Source organism: Panthera leo, chromosome D1, assembly GCF_018350215.1.
Source record: "Panthera leo isolate Ple1 chromosome D1, P.leo_Ple1_pat1.1, whole genome shotgun sequence".
NCBI lineage: Eukaryota > Metazoa > Chordata > Mammalia > Carnivora > Felidae > Panthera > Panthera leo.
Window position 1 is genome coordinate 43,168,857 of NC_056688.1, and position 13,461 is coordinate 43,182,317.

At 39.1% G+C, this 13,461-nt stretch overlaps 1 protein-coding gene and 1 non-coding gene across 2 annotated transcripts in view; both read right to left on the reverse strand.

Annotated features, from left to right (window-relative positions):
• The window catches only part of LOC122201179, a 47,047-nt gene extending 40,325 nt beyond the window's left edge, over positions 1-6,722 (reverse strand). Inside the window, exons 1-5 of the mRNA XM_042907119.1 lie at positions 6,622-6,722; positions 3,812-4,234; positions 3,151-3,246; positions 1,772-2,002; positions 970-992 (exon numbers count right to left, since the gene is read on the reverse strand). Coding sequence (XP_042763053.1) covers positions 970-992; positions 1,772-2,002; positions 3,151-3,246; positions 3,812-4,234 — 773 coding nt within the window. The 5' untranslated portion in view covers positions 6,622-6,722. The remainder of the gene's footprint in view (positions 1-969; positions 993-1,771; positions 2,003-3,150; positions 3,247-3,811; positions 4,235-6,621) is intronic.
• A 2,769-nt stretch (positions 6,723-9,491) lies between these two features.
• Positions 9,492-9,598, reverse strand: LOC122201590. The gene has a single exon (XR_006194271.1). It is a non-coding gene; the product is annotated as a U6 spliceosomal RNA (small nuclear RNA).
• Positions 9,599-13,461: the final 3,863 nt, after the last annotated feature.

Sequence of the window (13,461 nt, forward strand, 5' to 3'; positions counted from 1 at the left end):
TTTCGCAAATTACTGAGGATCATTCCCTCCCTCTATTCCACCTCAGGCAGAGCAAAGATCCTGAGGTCTTACAGAGAGCACAATGTTCAGGCAAAGCCTTTGGGAGGTCGGTCTGCACATAGTCACTAATGATATATTCAGTGTCTAAAAGGGGAGGGCCCACTGAGTCAGACAGTTTTGTTCTTTTCTGTCCAGCAAGAGAATCTACTTTCAGCCTGGCAGCTTTGGTCCCCAGGGTCTGACCCCCCTCAATGGGCACCAGGAAGCCATTTCCTGTGAGGCCCTGTCTACCACCGGATGTGTTGTGATGGAATAGGTGAGATCATTACTACTGCTGGGAACAAAATCACACTCCCCTCCTATCCATTCTTGGGGAATATCCGTCTCTCTTGTCTTTTTCACCTCCAACTCTCTAGGGTAGGAACCCCTTCTGTTACACCTTAGAAAAATTCCTTCGGTAAGTTTTACTGTGGTGAGGTGGGAGAGGATTTGGGAGCATTGAGTGGAACAGAGCCCAGAATGTTGCATGGTTTGAAGTATATTTTAATTCATCCACACAAAAAGAAAACTGAGTCCAAGGAGCAGAAGGTCTTTAGGCTTCTTTAAAAAGAAATAGAAAGTAGCCACAGAGGGGCACCTGGGTGGCTCAGTCAGTTAAGCGTCTGACTCTTGGTTTCTACACAGGTCGCAATCTCAGATTGTGGGATTGAGCCCCACACTGGGCTCCATGTTGACAGTGTGGAGCCTGCTTGGGATTCTCTCTCTCCCTCTCTCTCTCTCTCTCTCCTTCCCCTGCTTGTGTGCTCGCTCTCACTCTCTCAAATATAAATAAATAAGCTTCAACAACAACAAACAACCACAGAAAGTAGCCACAGAGAATGATTTTAAGAGCTCAAAACATGTCCATCCACTTTATCAATAAGAACAAGAGACTTGCTCAGCAATCAGTAACCATTAGTGGAAACTCACCTTTGCAATACATTTCCCAAGTCCTGTAAGGGAAAAAAAAAAGTAATGTTAATCATGAGAGTTTTGTTTTTTTGCTTCTCTAAGTATTCTTGTTTGTTTGCTTAAATAATGTATTTTTTTCTCTCATTCCCCTCTAAGGAACAATCAGAGACTACCTTAATAGAACCTAAACTAAAGCATGACAGAGTTCCTCAGGATATATTAAGGAAAGAAGGAGGTCAGGAAGGGGCTGTGCAGAGATGCAACACGATCTAGGTTTCCACTGTCACTCAGAGCCCAGTCTTATTCCCAAGAAGAGATCTGATCATTTGCGATAACAATGAAAGTAAAACAGAGAAATTACATTTTAAAAAGTTTTGGAGTGCAGTAAAATTGATTGCCAAATTCTACAACCCTTGCCTAGGCAGAGGGCAAAATCTCAGTGTCTTCAGCAAGTTATTTCTGGAGTGGGGGAAACAGAGAGTGACAATGGATTAGGGGAACATAAATTGAGAATTACTCCAACATAGCTAACCTTCCTCTGGTTATAAGGTTTTTCTGATTTTGGATCATTTATCCATGTGATTAGTACTTCTGATTACACAGCAATAATTTTGCCGTAGGTTAGCTCCTATATGGGAAAAAGTCTCCCAAAGATTACCAGGATATGAAGAAATAAATGGTTGGACAAACAGAAAGATGGGAGTCAATAAGCATCATGACTTTGCTGAGAGTAACGGTATACGCTGTTAGCATTTCAATGTCATGGCAACGTTGCCCAAAAAAGGATTCCTGTCTCTGAGGATGAACCCTGCCTTCTCACCTGGAGCAGCTCCAGGTCAGGCTTGTGGCACATCTCAGTCAGCTCTTTGTACATTTCTTTCAGGCTTGCTTTCTGTTGGGTTATTCTGAATGCACTTTCCTGGAGTTGTTGCAAAATCTCCTCCGCCTCCTTCTCCAGTGTCTCCAGATGGAGTTGCTCCTCCTCGCGGAGAAACAGATGCATCTTCTGATACTGCATTTTGATCATCACCTTCCTTAAAAGCACATAGTCCTGAGGAGATGGTAGGTGTAAAGGGTTAGCCTCACTCGCAACAGAAAACCTCAACCTTCAAATCCTATTTCCTTGGTGTCATTGAGAAAGTACTTGACAAACTTCATACCTCATATCTCCAAACATCTGGAATATTTGCTAGTCCTTTATGTTCACCCTTTGTCTATGTTCTTAGATGCCTTCCCTGTTCAAATCAAGCTCTCTAAGAGGTCCCAGGCTCTCTTGCTGTGATGGTCCATCAATTATTTCCTCTCTTACCTGAACCTCCTTTTCTTTTGTTCCTTTGTCTGATTTTTCTAAATGTTTAAAAATCCTTATGTATACACCACACTTTACAGATCTTTAAATTCTCTACTTTTCCTCTCGGTGCTACCCTATGGCTCTCCTCTTCTTCACAGCCAAATTCATTGCAATGTTTTATTTTATTTTTAAGTTTATTTATTTTGAGAGAGAGAGAGAGAGCATGCAGGAGCAGGGGAAGGGCAGAGAGAGAAGGAGAGAATCCCCAGCAGGCTCTGCACTTTCAGCATAGAGCCTGATGCGATCTTACAAATCAAGAGATTATGACCTGAGCTAAAATCAAGAGTTGGATGCTTGGGGTGCCTGGGTGGCTCACTCGGTTAAGCATCCAACTTCGGATCAGGTCATGATCTCATGGTTCATGAGTTCCAGCCCCACGTCGGACTCTGTGCTGACAGCTCGGAACCTGGAGCCTGCTTCGAATTCTGTGTCTCCCTCTCCCTTTGCCCCTCCCCTGCTAGCTAGCACTCTCTCTCTCTCTCTCTCTCTCTAAAATAAATAAATATTTTAAAAAATTAAGAAAAAAAGAGTTGGACGCTTAACCAACTGAGTCACCAGGCACCCCTATTACAATGTTTTCTTAAACTTAGTGTCTGAGGAGGTTTATCTAAACCTGTAGGGTTGGACTAGGAATATCTCGCATGCCCTGGGTATCCCATATACCAGAATTCTTTGCACTAGCTTTTATTGGCCTGTATATCTGTGATTACTGATCTATCATTTGAAACCATTACTTTTTCATGGAAAAAAAAAAATGATCCTTTAATTGGCAACTTAAATGTAGCCAAAAATCTAAACCACCATTATGTCAATCTGCGTAAAAACAGATAGAACATTTTCATTCTTACCTCAAATGACTGGATTTTGTTAGCTTCTTGATTCAGATCATTTTGCATTTCTTGAGTCATGTTCCATAAAGAGCCCATTCTCTTCAGAAGTTTCTCCTGCAAAATAACCATGAGCTTTAGCAACACAGAAGATAATATTATAGATTTCATCCCCTTATCTATGGGAAAGGTCAGTGGCTGAGAAACCAGTAATCTTGAGTTAGCATGGAGTGGCCAGATTTCTCTGCATTATCTAATTTGATTCTAATATTTGTGATATCAGAGGTGACAAACGTAATAGAGATTTGAGGGTAGTCTATAGATAATATTATCCATTTCCTGAGAAACTGGCACTCAAATTTTTATATAACCTGACTATGAAGGCATCAAGCTTGCATCAGAAGCCAGTGTTCCTGGTAGTAGCCACTTACCCCACAATTACATCAAACATACAGATTTGGACAATGTTTCTAAGGAAATTTCCCTTATTAAAGGCTCAACGTAGCTATGATTATAGCGTCAAAGTTGGTCAACACACTGAAAGGATATTGGTCTTGGTATTTATATTGAAAAATCACCACCTTCACTATCTCCACTCACATCAACTTCATGATCATTTTCCTCATCTTTCTCTCGGACTTAGAAGCCTATGAGTCCAAACTGCTCTAGAGCCATCACTTACCCTGTATTCCTCAGCAGCCCACTGGACTGGACTGTGGCCATGAGCCACATGCTCCGGTGTTTCAGAGCAGAGCCCACACAGCAGGCTCTTGTCAGCCTCACAGAAGAACTCCTTTGCTTTCTTGTGTATCACACAGATCTGCTCATTGGAGCTGTTGGCGTGGTAAACTCTGGCCCGTCTGGCAAGGGATGCCAGTTTCTTGAGCGCAATATTGGTTTTGAAGTCTGATTTCTCTGAAATTCCCCTGCACTCAGGGCAGGACATTAGGGTCTGGGCTTCCTCCCAGCAGAGGTGCAGGCAGGGACTGCAAAAGCTGTGCCCACAGTCAATGGTGACAGGGTCTATGTAGTAGTTCATACAAATGGAGCAGATGAGTTCATTCTGCAAAGCTTGCAAGGTGTCCAAATCCATATTTCTGTACATCTTTAAAAAAGAGAGAGAGAGAGAGAGAGAGAGAGAAAGTCATTCTTCTGTCCTGATGAGGCGGGGGAAAGCCTTTAGACAAAAGCTTGTCTGCTTGAGCTCTATCTAATCCACCTATTAATTTAACTCCAGCACAAAGGGAGGCATGGTAGATATAGATACGTTGGGTTTATGCTATGCTACAAATGAAAAAATGGGACAAAAGTGTCCTCACCATCTTTTTGGTTTCAAATAGACAGTGTTCTTGGGGCTTCTGGGTGGCTCAGTTGGTCAAGCATCTGACTTTGGTTCAGGTCATGATCTTACGGTCTGTGAACTCAAACCCCGTGTAGGGCTCTGTGCTGACAGCTCAGAGCCTGGGTCTACTTCAGATTCTGTGTTCCTCCCTCTCTCTCTGCCCCTTCCCCACTCACACTCTGTCTCTGCCTCTCAAAAATAAATAAATGTCAAATAGTCAATTTCCCAATCAGAGCTAAACTACTGCCCCTCAAAGACTGGGACAGGGAGTGAAAGGATAATTACAGAGTTACATTTCCTAGCTGATTGGTGCAGAAGCCTATATAGAATCTCAATCTCCCCCTCTCCCCACCCTGACTCTCTCTCTCTGCATGTGTTTCTCTCTCTCTTCATGACTGTAACACAGGCACACATATACACACAGACACTTCATCTCTATGCTAACAGCCTCCATGTATACTGTCTCCAAACTGACAGGTGTACTTTTCTAAAAATAAATAAAACTGATTAGGTTTAATTTAAGCTTGTTTAATTTAATCAGTGTTGCCTTCAACTTTGACTCCTGCAACTGTAAGCAGTTGAATTTGTGCTTCTAACTTTAATAGCAAAACTCCTCCTTTCAGGAAATAAAGTCTAGGGGCGCCTGGGTGGCTCAGTCGGTTAAGCATCCGACTTCGGCTCAGGTCATGATCTCGCAGTTTATGAGTTTGAGCCTCACATCAGGCTTTGTGCTGGCAGCTCCGAGCCTAGAGCCTAGAGCCTGCTTCAGGTTCTGTGTCTCCCTCCCCCTCTGCCCCTCCCCCACTCATGTTCTGTCTTTCTCTCTCCCACAAAAATAAATAAATATTTAAAAAAAATTTTTTTGTAAAGGAAATAAAGTGTAAAAATTATCTTTTATTTCTAGTTTGGAAAATGATTTTTCCCAGAGTCAGTTCAGATCATCAGAACATCTTCACATCTTGAACTGGTGAACGTTCAAGCCACAGTGCTAACGAGCAATGATTAATCTTTTTTTTTTTTTTTTTTAACAAACAAAAAAGGGAATAAGTATTTGGATTTCCTTTTTGCACTAGAAAGTACAGAGATGTAGTTAAGAGGAGCATGATCAGTTCATCTGTATTTTTGGTATTTCCCCATGGTGATCAATGCCACTTCTTGGGAGTCCTTACCCATTGGTAAGAGCCTTTTAAATCTAGTCTGCAAACTGAAGGTTTTAGAAGGAGAGCATAGTAGGACTTTTACAAAAAAGGGTCTGTAACCAATTCAGCACACTAAACTTTCATGTTGATGGCTACAAAGACTATTACATATATACATTATGTTGAACATTTCAGGTGCTTTATGAGTTCCGAAATTGCATAAAAACTGCATAAATCTCTAAGACCTAAAAAAAACTTAGTAACACATAAGATAATAGAATAAAAAATAATCGGGGCGCTGGGGCGCCTGGGTGCCTCAGTTGGTTGAATAGCCGACTTCAGCTCAGGTCATGATCTTGCAGTCCTGAGTTTGAGCCCCGCGTCAAGCTCTGTGCTGACAGCTCAGAGCCTGGAGCCTGCTTCAGATTCTGTGTCTCCCTCTCTCTCTACCCCTCCCCCATTCATGCTCTGTCTCTTTCTGCCTTTCAAAAATTAATAAATGCTAAAAAGAAACAAAAAACAAAACAAATAAAACTTAAAAAAAAAATAATCGGGGCGCCTGGGTAGCTCAGTCAGTTAAGCATCCGACTTCGGCTCATGTCATGATCTGACAGTTCATGAGTCCGTGCCCCACACTGGACTCTGTGCTGACAGTTTGGAGCCTGGAGCCTGCTTCAGATTCTGTGTCTCCTTCTCTCCATCAGTCCCCCCACTTGGACTCTGTCTCTCTCTCTCTGTCAAATATGAACATTAAAAAAAATTTTTTAAGTAAAAAAAAGAATAAAAAATCATCAATTTAATATAATAAATATTATTATATTACAAATGCTCTAGTTACACAGATATTTTAAATCTTGATGTCATTTTAAATAACTAGGAAAGCTGTTTTTCTGCTTAGACAAGACCCAACCAGGACAACAGCTAAATTGAAAGTATTTGTAGAGGAGAAAGTAGGCATGAAGATATTTACTGTAAATTCCATACTCACCAGGGTCTACTGAGTGGTCTTACCTCTGGAAGCTCTGGAAGGTCTGGAAGGTCTGCTGCTATCAGGGTCAGTAGGAACTCTCTGCTCCCTGAAGCCTGGAAGCTGCAAACTCAGCCAGTCTTCCCTGTAAAAGAAGTCCTCTCTGGACAGACGGGCTTTTTATATGGTCAGTCTCACCTAAGGTCACGCCTACTTCTTGAGATTGGCTATTGTCTTCAGAAAGAATCGGAAGTGGCTGATTAGATAACACAGAAAGGTATAAAAATGGCTTATTAGGGTTTACAGCATCTAGAGAACAACCCTTGAGAACTAATGCCCTAACAGAATCTGGACTTGTTTTGGGGTATGATGGAAGAAAGTTGAACTTGCACAAGTTGTTCAAAAAGACATTCAAGTTTTTATTTAAGTTCTACTTAGTTAACATGTATGGTAAAATTGGTTTCAGGTGTAGAATTCAGAGTGATTCGTCATTTACATACAACACCCAGTGCTCATCATAGCAAATGCCCTTCTTAATACCCATCACCCATCTAGCCCATCCCCCACCCACCTCCCTCCAGCAACGCTCAGTTTGTTCTCTATCTCTTACAGTTTGTTTCCCACTCCTGCCTCTTTCTCTCTTTATTTTTCCTTCCCCTTTGCTCCTCTGTTTTGTGTCTTAAATCCCACATATGAGTGAAATCATGTAGTATTTTATTTGTCTTTCTCTGACTGACTTATTTCACTTAGCAGAATATACTGTAGCTCCATCCATGTCATTTTAAATGGCAAGATTTCATTCTTTTTGATTGACATCACTTTTTTTAATGTTTGTGTATTTATTTAGAGAGAGAGAGAGTAAGAGCATGAGTGGGGGAGGGGTAGAAAGAGAGGGACAGAGAGAATCCCAGGCAGACTCCATGCTCAGCGCAGAGCGCCACATAGGGCTCCATCTCATGACCACAAGATCACGACCTGAGCTGACATCAAGAGTTGGAGACTTAACGAACTGAGCCATCCAGGCGCCTCTGACCTCACAATTTTTAAAACTTGTTTTCTTACTCTACTTTTTAAATTTCTAATTGCTAAGTAAACTCCAGCTATTGTTTATCTGATTATGTTAAAGCAATCAAACATTAAATGGAAAAACCAACGCATCTGAACTGTGCAACTTTCTCATAAAAATATTTAAAAAGGGCACGTAGGCATTTCAATTGGGTTTTAAATAATTGTATATGTTATAGTTGGTGGAATTAACTCTGCTAGTGTTTTTCATACCTGAAATATTTGATGACTATTTTTTTAATGACTGGTTCATGTAAAAATAAAATCTATTTTGTGGACTTATGTATCTTGGTGAATAATTTTAAACCAAATACTTTGTGTATTTGTGTGTGTGTGTGCACACTTATATTATCATATAAGGTGATAATACCTATTTACACAAAAATTATGTGCAGAATTATCTTTAATAACATGCATAAAATAAAAATACTTATAAAATATAAATTTTAAAATTTATGAATTAATAAATATAAAAAATAATAAAATTACTTTTAAAAAATTTTATTTATTTATTTTGAGAGAGAGAGAGAGAGAGAGTACAAGTGGGGAAGGGGCAGAAAGAGAGGGAGAGAATGAGAATCCCAAGCAGGTTCTGTGCTGTCAGTGGAGAGCCTGACACGGGCCCAATCTCACAATCATGACCTAACCCGAAATCAAGAGTCAGACACTGAACTGACTGAGCCACCCAGGTGTCCCCATAAAATTGTTTTTTAATCGAGGTATAATTAACATATAACATTATATTAGTTTCAAGTGTTACAACATGATCTGGTATTTTTATATATTGCAAAATGATCACGATAAGTCTTGTTAACATCCATCACAATACATAGTTACATAATTTTTGTCTCATGATGAGAACTTTTAAGACCTCTCTTCCCAATTTACAAATATGCAGTACAGTATTGTTAACTATAGTCATCATGCTGTGCATGCTGTGGAAATTATTTTTAACAGAGGTGCCATACTGCCTCTGTTTTGTTGACGCCTATCACAGCTTAACAAATCACCAATGCTTGCCTATAGGTTGTCTCACTAAGTTATCTAATGCGTGGGAGTTTAGGCCTTATTTTTATAAACATGAAAATAATCTAACCTTACTAGGAATTTTTGAAAGTGAAAGTTTAAATAAAAATCACCTTTTAGAAGGGGTGCCTGGGTAGCTCAGTCGGTTGGGCATCCGGCTTCAGCTCAGGTCATGATCTCAGTCTGTGGGTTCGAGCCCCGTGTTGGGCTCTGTGCTGACAGCTCAGAGCCTGGAGCCTGCTTCTGATTCTGTGTCTCCTCTCTCTCTACCCCTCCCCCGCTCATGCTCTGTCTCTCTCTCTGTCAAAAATAAATAAACATTAAAAAAAATTTTTTTTAAAAATAAAAAAAAAATCACCTTTTAGAAATTTTGATGGGAGTATCTTTTATATACATTTGTAATAGATGAATAATAAACCAGATTGTAATTTTTTTTTTTAACATTTAAACTGTGTACCAAGTTTTTGGACCAAATTGTGTAGGATAAGTTAAATTGCATTCTATTAACCAATATGAATGTATTCTGTAAGCATAGTTATGTTAAATAAAGTTTTAAAAAGAAAGCAAAAAAATTATTTGGGGCAGCTGGGTGGCTCAGTCGCTTAAGTGTCTGACTTTGGCTCAGGTCATGATCTCACAGTTTGTGAGTTCGCGCCCCATGTCGGGCTCTGTGCTGACTGCTCTGAGTCTGGAGCCAGCTTCAGCTCCTCCTGGCTGTTCCTTAGTCCCTTCATCTCTGTAGCAATAGATTCTCTGCTGTCCTTTATACTGTTTTCAAGCCCAGCGATTAATTTTATGACTATTATTCTAAATTCACTTTCTGAAAAATATGGAACGCTTCACGAATTTGCGTGTCATCCTTGCACAGGGGCCATGCTAATCTTCTCTGTATCGTTCCAATTTTAGTATATGCGCTGTCGAAGTGAGCACTGGAGCCAGCTTCAGATTCTGTGTCTCCCTCTCTCTCTCAAAAATAAATAAACATTATTATTTTTTTTCATTATCAAATTGTGGGGCACCTTGGTGGCTCAATTGGTTAAGCATCTAACTCTTGATTTTGGCTCAGATCATCGTATTGTGGTTTGTAGTTTTGAGCCCCGCATCGGGCTAGACATCTGCTCACAGTGCAGAGCCTACTTGGGATTCTTGTTCTCTCTCTCTCTCTGCCTCTCCCTTGCTCTCTCTCTTTCTCACAAAATAAATAAATAAACTTAAAATAAAATAAAATAATAAAATAAAATAAAATAAAATAAAATAAAAATTATCAAGTTGAAACCAAACATAAAAGCTAGTGTATACTAAAAAAAGGTAAAGTAACTACTGAATACATAGGATTGTAAATTAATATAAGCTTCAGAAGCATTATTTGACTAGCAATTATGCTAGTCAAATGTATTCTAAGGAGATTAAGGAAAGGAAATAGTAAATACTATATAGATATAGATATAGATATAGATATAGATATAGATATGTACGTGAGGACTTTTCCAGAAATTTTAATTTTGGGAAAATTGCCTCAAACATTTCTTAACAGGTTGCATACCCTCTACAGAAGCATAGAGAGGAAGGATTTTCTAGTATTCTCATCTTTCAATAAAAATTAAATGGTTATGTGTGCAGGAAACCCCCTTATAGTGTTGCTAAATGGTGTGCTCCCTTACAGGGATTTGTCCAACATTTGTTTGCACCATTATTTCCTGGATTTGTGATCACTTTACACAGCATATAAAAGTCCTGTAGACCACACTCTGTGATCTCATCCCTACCTCAAATAATAAATATAGTAATTAAGCAGTTGCTATCCTGAGTACGTTTTACTGAGTACCATAACAACCTCTCAATCCCTTCCCCCAAAGGGGGAAGTTACCTAGTTTTCAAAGGTAAGTTAGACAAAACTCCTAGAATCAGAGATTATAAATTAGTAGGGAAGATGAATGCATATATAGAGAAATAAGAAATCCATAACGTCTCAAATAAGAAAGAGAAATCTGGGGCTCCTGGATGGCTCAGTCGGTTAAGCTTCTGACTTCGGTTCAGGTCATGATCTCATGGTTCACTAGCTCAAGCCCCACATCAGGCTCTGTGCTGACAGCTCAGAACCTGGAGCCTGCTTCAGATTCTGTGTCTCCCTCTCTCTCTGCCCCTCCCCCACTCACACTCTGTCTCCCTCTCTCTCAAAAATAAATAGACATTAAAAAATTTAATAAAAAAAAGAAAGAGAAATATGCTGTGTACAACTGGAGAAGAAAACAAAGAGCAGTTGACTGACTCCTGACATCCTTTCCCCCTCAACTTTCTGTGGGAAGAGCCCCTGCAAAACAAAAACATTGATTAAAAAGGCTTAAGTTCCCTACTGCAGCCAACAATGATCCTGCCAAAAACTAGAAGAAATCTATTCCTATCATGGACTAATTCTTGAACATTTGACAGATGTGGATTCACCAAGGTTTATGGTCTTAGCTTGATAGAAACCTAATATGAACATAAATCTGAGAGTGTATAGTTGAAAAATTGTATCTTCTGTTAGGCTAAGGAAATGCTAATATCACAGATATCAGGCCTTTTTGGAAATAAAAAGTGGATCAAAAAATAATTTCAAAAGTGCATTGGATAATTTATTATGCTTAGAGATTCCCATGAAGGATAGTTTGCACTGACAAGGTTAAAAAGGACTTTCATTTCATTCACCTCACATGGGGCAGATACTGTGAGAAGCCGGGACACAGGCAGCAACACACCCATCTGGGCGACACCATGGATTATAATACAACCAATGCCTGGCTTCCACCAAATTTTTGCACCTCAAAATCACGGGTGATGTCATTCAACTCTGCTCCTACTAAACACTAATGAATTGCAGGTTGACATCAGTGTGGTTGGAGGGAATAGTTGGTGAGTCTTTTTACCAGAAGGTGGTCAAAAGCTTATAAAACTGCTGTCAGTACTACTTGGGCAATTAGAAATAGATGTAAACACTTCAATAGGAAAAACAGCCCAAATTAGCCTGATCATCTGCTCTCCAACGAATATGAACAACTTTTGGCCAGAAAAATTTAGGACAAACTCAGACCATAAAGCCAGGTTATCAATCAGACTGGCATTATCCATAATGCTGCATAGCAAGAACCCAAATGCAGCAGCTACAAGAGCCATTAGAAGTGGGTCTCAGGGGCTCTTGGGTGGCTCAGCGGGTTAAGCGTCCTACTTGGGCTCAGGTTGTGGTCTCGTAGTTCATGGGTTCGAGCCCCACGTCAGGCTCTGTGCTGATAGCTCTGAACCTGGAGCCTGCTTTGGATTCTGTGTCTCTCTCACTCTCTGCCCCTCCCCCACTCATACTCTATCCCTCTCTCTCTAAAAAATAAAATGAGAAAAAATAAAATAAAATAAGTGCACTGCAGCTTCCTGGGTTACCAAATCTTAAATAAAGTCAGGCTCACTGCTTGAAGGAGTGTGATTTCTTTTTCTTGTCTAATTGCTTTGAATAAGTCATCTATAATAGTGTTGGGAAGTGGAAATAGCAGACATTCTTATTTCATTCCTATTCTTACGTGGAAAACGTTCAAATTCTTCATTAAATATATTATTTGTCATAAATTTCTCTAGAAAATCTATGAAATTTCACTATGAAATTTCACTTTTTGTTAATAATTACTGAAAAATTGTGAATAGGCTTTGAGTTATATCAAATGCTTTTTTTCCTGCATCTATAAGAATGATTTTATATATATATATATATATATATGTATGTATATACACATGTACATACATATATATATACATATATATATATACTCTAATATATATATTAGAGTCTGTGCTATAATTTTCAATTCCTGTAATACTCTTGGCAGAATTAGATATCAAAGTTATGGGTTGGGAAGTATTAGTTTTCTTTACTTCTCCAGAATACTTTGTTGAAGTTTGTGTTATTTCTTTCTTAAATGTTTGAAAGATTTCACTGAAAGAGATCACTGGAGTTTTCTTTGTGAGAAGTTTTTTTTTTAAACGATAAGTTTAATATCTTTAATGTAAATCATACCACTCAGATTTTTTATTTCTTCTTTTGCTAGCTTCTATAAGATATATTTTTCATGGCGTTTGTTAATATCATCTGAATTGTCAAGTGCATAGGCATAATATTGTTCATAAAATCCTCTTATTGTCTTATTTACATCTAAGGAATTTATATGTTCGCCTCCTTATTCTTGATTTTTAAAAATATTTATTTATATATTTTGAGAGAGAGAGAGAGAGAGTGCATGTGAGTGAGGGAGGGGCAGACAGAGAGAGGGAGAGAGAGAATACCAAGCAGGATCCATGCTATCAGCACAGAGCCCTACTCCAGGTTTGATCTCATAACTATGGGGTCATGACCTGAGCCAAGATCAAGAGTCTGCCTAACTGACTGAGCCACCCAGGTGCTCCATTTAACAAGAACATAAGATAAGCATTATAAATGTTCTCATGATGGTAATTTTAGAGGAAAAGTCGATTAGCCAGGCTGGTTGCTTTATAAGACAGAACTCACTGGTAACTGTAATTTGGCATCCTAATGAGCATTAGTGAGGGTCTTTATTTTCTGGATAATGTGGCAGTCTGAATTTAATTGTTCAGATTTTTTGTGGAATTTTCAAAGACTAGACACTTAAGATGTTGTGTTACACTCTTAATAGAAGATTAGGTTATTGTAACTGTAAACACAAGTTCAAGTTCTTCTGCCTGGATTTACATAATCACCTAATCTATTAAGGAAACATCAACAAATACCAGCTGGTGGTAGATAATTAGATCAG